The 10,980-nt window shown below is 38.1% G+C and overlaps 1 protein-coding gene across 1 annotated transcript in view; it reads right to left on the bottom strand.

The window, feature by feature from the left end:
- Positions 1-10,980, bottom strand: part of DNAH5 (dynein, axonemal, heavy chain 5) — a 408,072-nt gene that overhangs the window by 159,263 nt on the left and 237,829 nt on the right. Inside the window, exons 48-50 of the mRNA XM_006874155.1 lie at positions 6,792-6,914; positions 5,680-5,893; positions 3,281-3,504 (exon numbers count right to left, since the gene is read on the bottom strand). Of these exons, the coding sequence (XP_006874217.1) occupies positions 3,281-3,504; positions 5,680-5,893; positions 6,792-6,914 (561 nt within the window). The remainder of the gene's footprint in view (positions 1-3,280; positions 3,505-5,679; positions 5,894-6,791; positions 6,915-10,980) is intronic.

Raw genomic sequence — 10,980 nt, 5'->3', positions numbered from 1 at the left:
ACCCCATGGGAGCACAGGTCCACTCTGACACACACGGGGTCACCAGCCATAGAAAACCCCATGGGAGCAGAGGTCCACTCTGACACACACGGGGTCACCAGCCATTGAAAACCCCATGGGAGCACAGGTCCACTCTGACACACATGGGGTCACCAGGAGTTGGGGTCAACTCCATGGCAACTAGTTTTTGCTGTTATTTTGGTTTATTTTGGTTTTGTTGTCTGCCCCTTCAAGCTTTACAGTCTTGAAAACCCTATGGATCCGTTTTTCTTTGCCTTGTTGCTGTTGTTTGTTAAATGCCATCAAGTCGATTCTGACCCATAGCGACCCTGTATAGAGTTTCCAAGGAGCAGCTAGTGGGCTTGAACCACCGACTTTGTAGTTCAAACAACTTTGCAGTCTGACGCATTAGCCCACAGCGCCACACCAGGACTCTTTTACAGGGTTGCTGTAAGTCAGAATCAAGTAACATAGGTTTGGCTTTTTTATTTTATTCATTTGCAGATTCTAAGTTAAAAGAAAAGCTTGCCTAGTGGAAAAACATTAAAGATCACTCTACTTAACCAACAAACAAATTCTCTATGTAAAAGTCTTATTGTTTCTGTGGTTGTTTTTAAGTGCCGTTGAGTTGGTTCTGACTCATAGCGACCCTGTATAGGGTTTTTAAGCAGTGGATAGTGAGTTTGAACTGCCAATTTTTCAGGCCAGTGCTTATCCTACAGTGTCACACCATGACTCCATGTAAGGTCTTAGCTCTGTGATAAATTGGTCTGTTTAGAAAGATACCTATATTTATGTGGTCAGAGTATAACATAAAATATAGCCTATGAACAACCCATCTGAACCCAATAGAGATACTACAGCAGTATACTTGCTTAAAGTTAAAGGAAAGCGTGGCAAAAATCTTATTATTTGAACAAAACAATCACAAAATCCAAAATTAATTGGAAGTTTAAGGAAAAAGAATTGCTCACTACCTCTGTTCCTAGAGCAAATGGAAATAAATTAGCAATATTTTATAGGCTTGATGATATTTAAGCAATGAAATTAATGATAAAATGTTACTTGGTTGCCAGAATATAAACAGGGTTTTGTAAAATATTTCATGAAATTAGTTAAAACAAAACTCCAAAATGATGCAAATTGCTGGAACTGTTTGTGCTGACATAAAATGAGTGTGAAAAAATCGTTAAAGAACAAATATTTGAAGAATGAATTCCAGAATTACATTCATTTGTCATTAACATTCGGTGGAGGGAGTTCCAAATGTTCACTGCTACTATACTGACTCTCACTTCACTGTAATAAGGAAAATTTTCTCCAAAACATTTTGCCAGCCAGCATGGTTATGCACATTTCAATTATCTGGGGCAGAAAATGTTGGTAGTGAACTTTTAATGTGACTAAAGATAGGTTTGTGAGTAATTGCTCTGTGCTCTGTATACATAGGGAAGTAACTTGAAACCATTTGCTTACCTATATCTTCAACTCCATACAAGGCTGAAAGATAAATTTATTTTGCCTTAGCTTGAGTACATACTCCATGCTTTTTTTGAGGGGGGTGGGAAAGAGAGAGTACTGGATTTTTATATAGCATTCCTGATTCAGTGGGAATTCATATGTCATTTGATGCTGTTATTAAGGTACACCGAAGCTGTCCCAACTCATAGCTACTCCATGATCAATAGAACTAAACACTGCCCAGTCCTGTGCCATCCACACAATTGTTCTTTTTCATCCCTTTGTTGCTTCCATTGTGTCAATCCATCCCATTGGGATCTTTTTGTTTGTTTGTTTGTTTGTTTGTTTGTTTGTTTTGATTCTCCAATTTGCCAAGCATGATGGCCTTCCCCAGGAACTGGTCCTTCCTGAAATTTCCAAAGTACATGAGACAAAGTCTCACCATACTTGCTCCCAAGGAGTCCAGACACATTTCTACCGAGACCAATTTGTTAGTTCATCTTGCAGTCCACAGTACTTTCAATATTGTTTATCAACTCTATAATTCAAATGTATCAGTTCTACCAGTGTTTTTTATTCAATGTCCATCTTTCACATGCATGTGAGGGGATTGAAAATAACATGATTTGGCTCAGGTGCACCCTGGTGGTGGTGATGGTTATAAAAGGAGCTCTGGTAGTGTAGTGGTTACAAATCGGGCTGCGAACCTTAAGGCCATCAGTTCGAAACTACCAGCCATTCTGCGAGAGAAAGATGAGGCTTTCTGCTCCCGTAAAGATTTACAGCCTCGGAAACCCTGTATAGGGTCTCTATTGGTCGGAACCGACTCGAAGGCACTTAACAACAACAACAACAAGTCTCTTTAAAGTGACATCTTTGTTCTTTAACAATGTGAAGAGATCATTAGTAGATAGATTTGACTAACATAATGTGTCCTTTGATTTCTTGACTGCTGCTTGCATGGGTGTTGATTGTGAATCCAAATAAAATTGAATGTTTGACAACTTCAGTGTTTCTCCACTTATCATGATGCTATTTACTGACCCAGCTGTAAGGATTCTGGCTTTCGTCCACTTCATTATGGTCAACTCTACTTTGAGGAGGCAGCTTTTTCCCCAATAACATTTTGAATGTCTTCCAACCTGAGAACTCAACTTCCAGCACTATATCAGACAATGTTCTCCTGTTCTTAAGGTTTTTCAAAAGAATTCTGCCTTTCCTACTTCCTAGTTTGTCTTAGTCTGGAAATCCATTGAAATCTGTCAACCATAGGGGACCCTACTGATATTTTTAATACTGGTAACATAGTTTCCAACATCACAACCACACACAAGCCACCACAATGACAAACTGTCAGACCATTGTTAATTCCATTGTTTAGTGTAAGAAAAATATCCATTGTGATAGAAAAATGAAAACAACTTTTTCCTTAATTCACTAGAAAATAATTGTGCCTACTATTTCCTTAAATTCAAGCCCAATTCAATAGAGACTTAATTAAATTTTTCTGACATATTCATTCCCCACCTTTTTTATTATCGTTGATAAAAGTAGAAAGAAAAGTAGTTTCATGCTGAAATGTTCCAAGACATTTTTGTATTCCAGTAAAACTGAGATTACTAAAACTATTTAGGGTGCATGATAAATATTTTATGTGTTTCACTCTGGGGGTAAAAAAATATGTGGCAGTCTGCATCCATTTGGATTTACAGCTTTGGATACCCCATGGGGTAATTATACTCTATCTCATAGGATCACTGTGGTCAGAATCAACTCAATGACAATTAAATAACAAGTTTTTCTCTTTTGTACCACTTACATCTGATTCCTTGATAACCTCAGAAGTCGTGTTCAGCATTCCCTGCCAGATCCTGGAAAGATCTCGAAGGTTAAATACATAATGGAATTTTGCAGGGGTCGGGAGCATTTTTGTCTTGGTTATCTGCCATAGTTGACGTGTCAAGGGTACCAATTTGGCCACTGAGTCTCTCACTTCTTCTGAGAAACCCCTTTGGGTGCAATAGTAGCCTATCCCAATGACACCTGAATGGGAAGCAAAGAGAAATCATACTTCAATTGGCAGTTCAAAGCAGTTGAATCAAAATGTTTAAAAGAAATATAATGTGGTCTTAGTACAAATATAATTATGCATTTTTACAAATAATCCCATATCAAATAAACTTCTATTAACTAATGTTCTGCTACTCATTCAAAAAGGAGCCTTTGTGTCACAGTGGTTTAAACATTTGACTGCTAAATAAAAGGTCAATGGTTCAAGTCCACCACAGTTCTGCTAGAGAACTAAATGGCAGTCAGCTTCCATCAAGATTTACAGCCTTTGAAACCCTATGGGGCACTTCTGCTCTGTCTTATAGGGGTCATTGTGAGTCAGAATTTACTTGACAAGAGTAGGTTTGGGGGTTTTGTTTTGGTACTTTTACAAATACCTAAAATATAAATATTGATATAAGTCGGTCAGCTTTCAAAAGTTGATTAAGAAATATTACTCTTGGCAGTGATGGTGACTACTGTAGAGTTGATTCCAACTCATGGCGACCCCATGTGTGAGGAGTAGAACTTTTGCATAAGGTCTGTAAGACGTAAGTTTTCAGAAACAGATCCCAGGCCTGTCTTCCATTTGCTTCTCAGTGGATTCAGACAGCCAACCTTTCATTTAGTAGACAAGCACTCGTCTTTTGCACACCCAGGGACTCCAGAAAACTCTAGCTTAAGTGGGTAATGATGACAAACATACAGAACTTCTTATCCAAGAAGATAGGCTATTTTCTTGAATTGTCTAACATTTCACCTTTTATAACATTTCTTTCATGCACTATGAAATATTTTAATTTACTTTATATGTCGAAACTTCCAGGCAATCAAGAATAATAAAAATGCATAATAATCAACTGCTCTTTCTGGTCCATTTTCATTTTCCCAAGATTATATCATTCTCAAACGTCATTGGATTTCCAAACCTTTCCCACTGCTGTGGTAGAAGGCATATATGTGCATACTCCACTAGCCTAAGGTGCTAAAATGACATTTTAATCTTTAGAAATTTATTAGGGTAATTTTAATGATTTTTTTCTCAATAGAAGTTTAAGAAAATGGCAAATTAATACATGCCATGAAAATGTACAAAACTTTTACACTCTTTTTATGCAAAAGGTAATTCCAAAATTACCCAAAATGCATTTACATTACTCATTTAAACAAATAGAGTTATATATTAGTCTAGTGATGGTGTAGCAAGTGGTGGTCTAAAAGAGTTGTGTAGTAATTACAGTCATTAAGTGCTGTCGAGTTGGTTCCAACTCCTAGTGACCCTGTATAGAGTTCCCAAGGAACAGTTGGTTGATTTGAACTACCAAACTCATGGTTAGCAGTCAAGTGCTTAGCCTACAGTGCCACACCAGGACTCTATTTTTAAAGTTTCTTTTTGTTGTCACTGCTGTAGAGTCAGTTCTGACTCATATTGACCCTGTATAGGGTTTCCAAGGAACAGCTGGTAAGCTGAAATCACCGATCTTGCAATTCAAACTGACTTTGCAGCTCAGTGCATTAATCCACGGCGCCATTAATCAATCAATAATGTATTACATTCTGAAGATCAGACAGGGGTTACTCTCTGCTTTGTGAATTCTTATTTCTTTGGCCACAATAATTATATAGGCTGGTGGAAGTAGCATACCATTGACATGGTATTATATGAATCTAGAACCCAAATATGCATGCATGATAGTACTGACTGGGCTGCAAACCACAAGATTGGCAATTGAAACCCACCAGCTGCTCCTTGGAAACCCTATATAAGGTCATTCTGAGTCAGAACTGACTTGACAGTAGTTAACAACAACAGGAGAAGACAATTTTGTTTCTGAGCTTATTTAATGTTTAATCTCTTTGTTGACAAAGATGGCAAAAGTTACATAAAGAAAAAATTAGTGTAGATAGAAAAGCTGTTCCTAGGTGTCTAATTCAGTACATGTATATTATTAATTCCTTACATGAAACATAATACATTACTTGATAGTGGTGCTGTAGCCAAAAAAATTGTTGATGATTGTCATCAGAAGGGATACAACTTAAGAGCTACACAACTTGTCCTCAATGTAGCCTATGGATGGTTATTTCTTCATGGGAGCCCAAGAAAGCTTTTCTCCCCACCCCCCGCCCCCAAGTGCTCCCTGACCACCCACTCCACACTCATTTTACCAAAGATCTTGTCCATGGAAGCATCAGAAGGCAGCGTGCAGTTAAATATAGAGAACTGCCTTTTCAGTCTTTGTGGTATGTCATTGCGTCCACCCCCCGGATGGATCATGGCAGCCAAAAACTGGATGTCCACAATGCTGGTAAACTCCCCAGGCTTCTCAAGATTATAAAATCCATTTTGTTCCATCAGTTGTCGAACTATCTCATTAGTAACCTAAGAAAAACATCTTTCAGAATTAAAATGGCACTCCATGTTCTCACAACCTAATTATGTAAGGGCATCCAAATAATGGATTTCATTGGAATTCAGGAATTGAATGTTGGAAAACTAGGAAAATATTTATTCGTCTCAGTTTTCTGGTGCTGCCTTAACAGAAATACCACAAGTGAGTAGTTTTAAAGAGCATAAATTTATTTTCTCACAGTTCTGGAAACTGAAAGTACAAATCAGGGACTCAGCCATGAGGATTCCTTTTCCTGTAGGTAGCCCTGGTTTGTTGGTTATGTGCTGTGGAGTCGGTTCCGACTCATAGCGACCCTGTATTGGGTTTCCGAGGCTGTAAATCTTTACGGGAGCAGAAAGCCTCATCTTTCTCCCACACCTGGTAGTTTCAAACTGCTGACCTTGCGGTTCGCAGCCTGATTTGTAGCCACTACGCTACCAGAGCTCCTTACATCTAGGCATTTCTTTACTGCATCTACCTTAAGTACTTATTTCTCTGTCTAGTCTGTTCTTTCTATAACTCAGAAGTGATTAGGTTTAGGACACACACTATGTTAATATGACCCAATTCACTTACTAAAGAAATCTGCCAAAAATAGAATGGCATCCATGGGTATAGGGGTCAGGATTCTAACAGGATTTTGTTGTTACTGTTATTAAATGCCACTGAGTCCATTTCAGCCCATAGTAACCCAGTATACAGTTTCTGAGGAGTGGCTAGTAAATTAGAATCGCCAACCTTCTGACTAGCAATCCAATGCTTATATCATGCAGTGCCACACCAGGATTTCAACACTTATTTATAGGGCCATAATTCCATCTATAACTCTAATCAAAGAGTAAATCAGTACTGAATCAATTAAATAAACACTCAGTAAAACCAACCTACCTGGTCTCCCCACTCATTGATTATTGGCATATTGACATCATCAATAAAGATAGTCATCTTCTTTCCTGCTGGAGGGCCATATGTGGCACCCATGCGTTTATCCACATAGCTCTCTACTGTTCTCTGTTACAAAAGGAAGCAAACTGAAAAATCAGTGAACATATTCCCTAAGGCATAGTCAATTATTTAAAATTTCTGAAAACCTTTGAATTGACAGGAATTGATTAGTAAAGCCCAAAAGCCCCCCCTTAATTATGGCAAACAAGACCTGAAGTAGCTAAATTATCTTGCATAACATTCATAACCTTTGAAAAATCTGGTTATGAATGTTATGCAAGATAATTTAGCTACTTCAGGCCTTGTTTGCCATAATTGGGGGGGGGGCTTAATTAAGGAGTAAATAAAATGATAATCAATGCAAATTGTGACGAGATTGAGCCATTGCAGTCCATTTCTATAGGTTCATTTTGCCTCTGTTGATAATACTATAACACCATATTCAAAGCTCCTGTTGTTTTTATTAGGTGTCCTCAAGTAAGTCCCAATTTATAGCAATACCATGTGAAACAGAACAAAATGCTGCCTGGTCCATATCCAGCTTTCACATGCATATGAGGCAGTTGAAAATACCATATTCAGTCATCAAAGTGACATCTTTGCTCTTCAACACTTTAAAGAGGGCTTTTGCAGCAAATTTGCCTAATGCAATATATCCTTTGATTTCTTGACTGTGGCTTCCATGGGTCTTAGACTTTGGCCCATTACATGAAATAGATTACATATTATCTTTTGCTTGGATCAAAGGTCCTAGCCCTGCTAACAGCTTCCCAATAATCACAGATAAAATTAAATAAGATTTTTTAAGTTAAGCTCATTTTTAAATTGTATTAAATATATATTTGATTTAAACCCACTCTTAAATCATATTAAATTATATATTTAAGTAAGACCTGTGCTTTCTAGGTCTTTACTCTGAGCTGCATAGCCTTTTCAACAGCATGCTCTCTTAACTGAAACGGTTGCATATTGACTTCTACAATCTGGCAGAATACAGATTCAATGCTTTGAGGCAGATGCAACCACACTGCATCACTTCTTACACCGGACACAAGATGGTGAATAAAGCACATTTTGTGTCCTTTCTTGCTTCTACATTCTGAATTTAGGAGGTATCAAAACAAACCAGACTGTATTCAATTAAAAAAAAACCCTGACAATATCATCAAGGATATCAAAACTGATCTGAAGGGATGTTAGGGGTTAAGGCAAGCATATGGGAAAGACACCAGATGACTGGCTATGGAACACCAATAATTCAAAAGACAAAGCATCTGACAGACAGTGAAAACTCCTCTGTCAAAACCAAAAAAAAAGCAGAGAAAGAGTGGTCCTCAGAAAAACTGCAGAGCTTTGGATCTTGTTTAAGATACTAGGCGCCAGTTTCCCAAGCCCATTGAAAAGAAATCTGCCTGTGGAAGCAAAATACAGTAATTTCTGAATCCAGCCAGCCATGGCAGCTGGCAGCCAGAAGTCCTCAGGCCAGAGGGCGGGGCCATAGCTAAGAAAGGCAGTGACCTAGCACTAGAAGTCAGGGAGCTGCATGTCTAAAGGGAGCGGTGTGACCGATTTTTCATCTTTCACTTTTCATTTTTCACTTATCTCTCCTCTTCACCTTAACCACACCCTCACTGCACAGCCCAGACGTCTTCAGGCAGGCAGGAGCACACCCCCAAAAGGGTCCAGCATTGTACCCACAGTTTTCCAACAGCACAGAGAGGAAACTCACAGGCTGATTCTATGACATTTTGACCCTGGGAACCCACCCTATAGTTTACCTAGGCGGGATAGTTTGCACACCAAAGGCCAGTGGACAGTGTCAATCATAATTTTATTTTTGTTTTTGATTGGTGGTTTCTGTCTCTGCTTTTATATTTTTTCTGTCATTGGTCCTTTTGGCCTCACTCTTCTCCTGGGGTGGGAGCCTTCTCTCCCTACCTTATCCAAGAAGAGACAGCAATGGTGCCCATATAGCCAAGTTACAAGCATACTTTGTAGTACCCAACCATCTGAACAAGAGCCAAAACCATCAACTAGGCATTACACATGAAAAGGGAGGCCTATCTCCAGATCATATCCACCACGAGATGTTCATCAAGCTTAACAACAAAGCAATATATCATTTAAGAATTAAAAACTCAGATAACTGTTGAAAGTGTCCAAGAAAACACAATTAAAGATATCAACACATTTCCAAAAACAAAACAAAACAAAAAAATAACCGAAACCAATGAGCTGGAAGCAGGCACACACTTTCCAGTAGAAGAGCAGGCTCTGGATCTGCCTGAGAAGGAATTCAGAAGACTAATATGGAAACAAATTCAAATGCTCCAAAAAGGGGTGGAATAAATAAGGAAGAAGACAGGAAAGTGCTACAGGAGCAATCAAACAAGATAGGTGTGGCATTGGAAACAATCCAAAACCTGCAAAAAGTCCAGATGAATAATAATAAAATATCAGAAATGGGCAATACACTGAAAGGGCAAGGTAGCAGAATGGAAGAGATGGAAGCCAGAACCAGTGGACTGGAAGACAAATCTCTCAACACTGCTAAGATAGAAGAGGAAGCAGAAAAAAAGATTAAAAAATCTGAAAAGAATCTATGATTCATGCTGGATAAAATGAAGAGGAATAACTTAAGAATTATTGGCATTCCAAAACAAAAAAGAATCACAGAAGTCCACAGAAGAGATAGTTGAAAAGCTTCTGGAAGAAAATGTTCCTAACATCTTGAAGCATGAGATGATAAACAATCTAGAACTGAAAGAACCCCAAGAAGGATAGACCTCAAAAGAAAATCAGTGAGACATATCATAATCAAGCTCTCCAAAATCAAACACAAAGAGAGATTCCTAAAAGCAGCCAGGAAAAAGAGAAGTGTCACCTACAAAGACAAGCAAATCAGATTAAGCTCTGACTTCTCAACAGAAACCATACAGGCGAGAAGGCAATAGGGAGACATATATAAAACCCTAAAAGAAAAACACTGCCAACCAAGAACTGTCTATTCAGCAAAACTGTTAATCAAACATGATGGTACAATCAAAACATTCCAGGATAAACAGAAGCTAAGAGACTTTGTAAAGCCAATCCAGTGCTTCAAAACATCCTAAACAAAGTTCTTTGGAATGAAAACCAGCAAGAACAGACAACAACCAGAGATTGACAGATGTGGCAACATCACCTGGAACTTGGTCGATGCATAGCAGTGTTCAGAACAGAACAAAATTACAGCAATGAATTCAGAGGACCTGTGAGGCCAATCAAAGATCAAAATATAAACTATGTCAAAGAAGGGAAAAATATGGAAACAGAGATCCAGGTAGTGAGGAGGCCCATTAGATGGCAGGGTACAATAAGCTGTCTTAAATGCAGGGAAAACTTAACCAACTATAGGGTAACTGCAAAGAAAATTAATACTTCACAACTTACCATGAAAATGAAGACCCAAGCACAACAAGGAAATATTAAAACAAAGAAGAAACCAACAAGAAATAGCACAAAAAACATGAACACAAGAAAGCATGCAGAACAAAGGAACAAACAGCACCACAAAAAATTTAACATAATGACAGCAGTTAATTCATACCTATTGATAATGACACTGAATGTCAATGGATCAATGCACCAGTGAAGAGACAGAGAGTGGCTGAATGGATAAGAAAACAAGACCCTTCAATGTGATGCCTGCAAGAGACATACCTTACACACAAAGACAAAAACAGACTAAAAGTTAAAGGATGGAAAAAAATATACCAAGCTAACAGCAATAAAAAAAAACAAGCATGAGTGGCAATACTAATCTCTGATAAAATAAACTTCAAGGCAAAAACCACCATAAGAGATAAAGAAGGAAACTATCTCATGATCAAAGGGTCAATTGAGCAAGAGGATATAACTATAATACATCTACGCTCCAAATGAAAGACCACCAAGATATATAATCCAAACCCTACTAGAATTGAAGAAAGAAATAGATAAATCTACAATTACAGTAGGGGATTTTAATATGCCACTTTCAAAAAGAGATAGAACAACTAAAAAGAAACTTGCCAAAGTTACAGAGGAACTAAACAGCGCAATCAACCAACCTGACCTCATAGACATGTACAGAGCTTTCAATCCAACAACA

This window comes from Chrysochloris asiatica, unplaced genomic scaffold, assembly GCF_000296735.1.
Source record: "Chrysochloris asiatica unplaced genomic scaffold, ChrAsi1.0 scaffold00264, whole genome shotgun sequence".
NCBI classification, from domain to species: domain Eukaryota; kingdom Metazoa; phylum Chordata; class Mammalia; order Afrosoricida; family Chrysochloridae; genus Chrysochloris; species Chrysochloris asiatica.
This window is presented reverse-complemented; position numbering and strand designations above follow the sequence as displayed.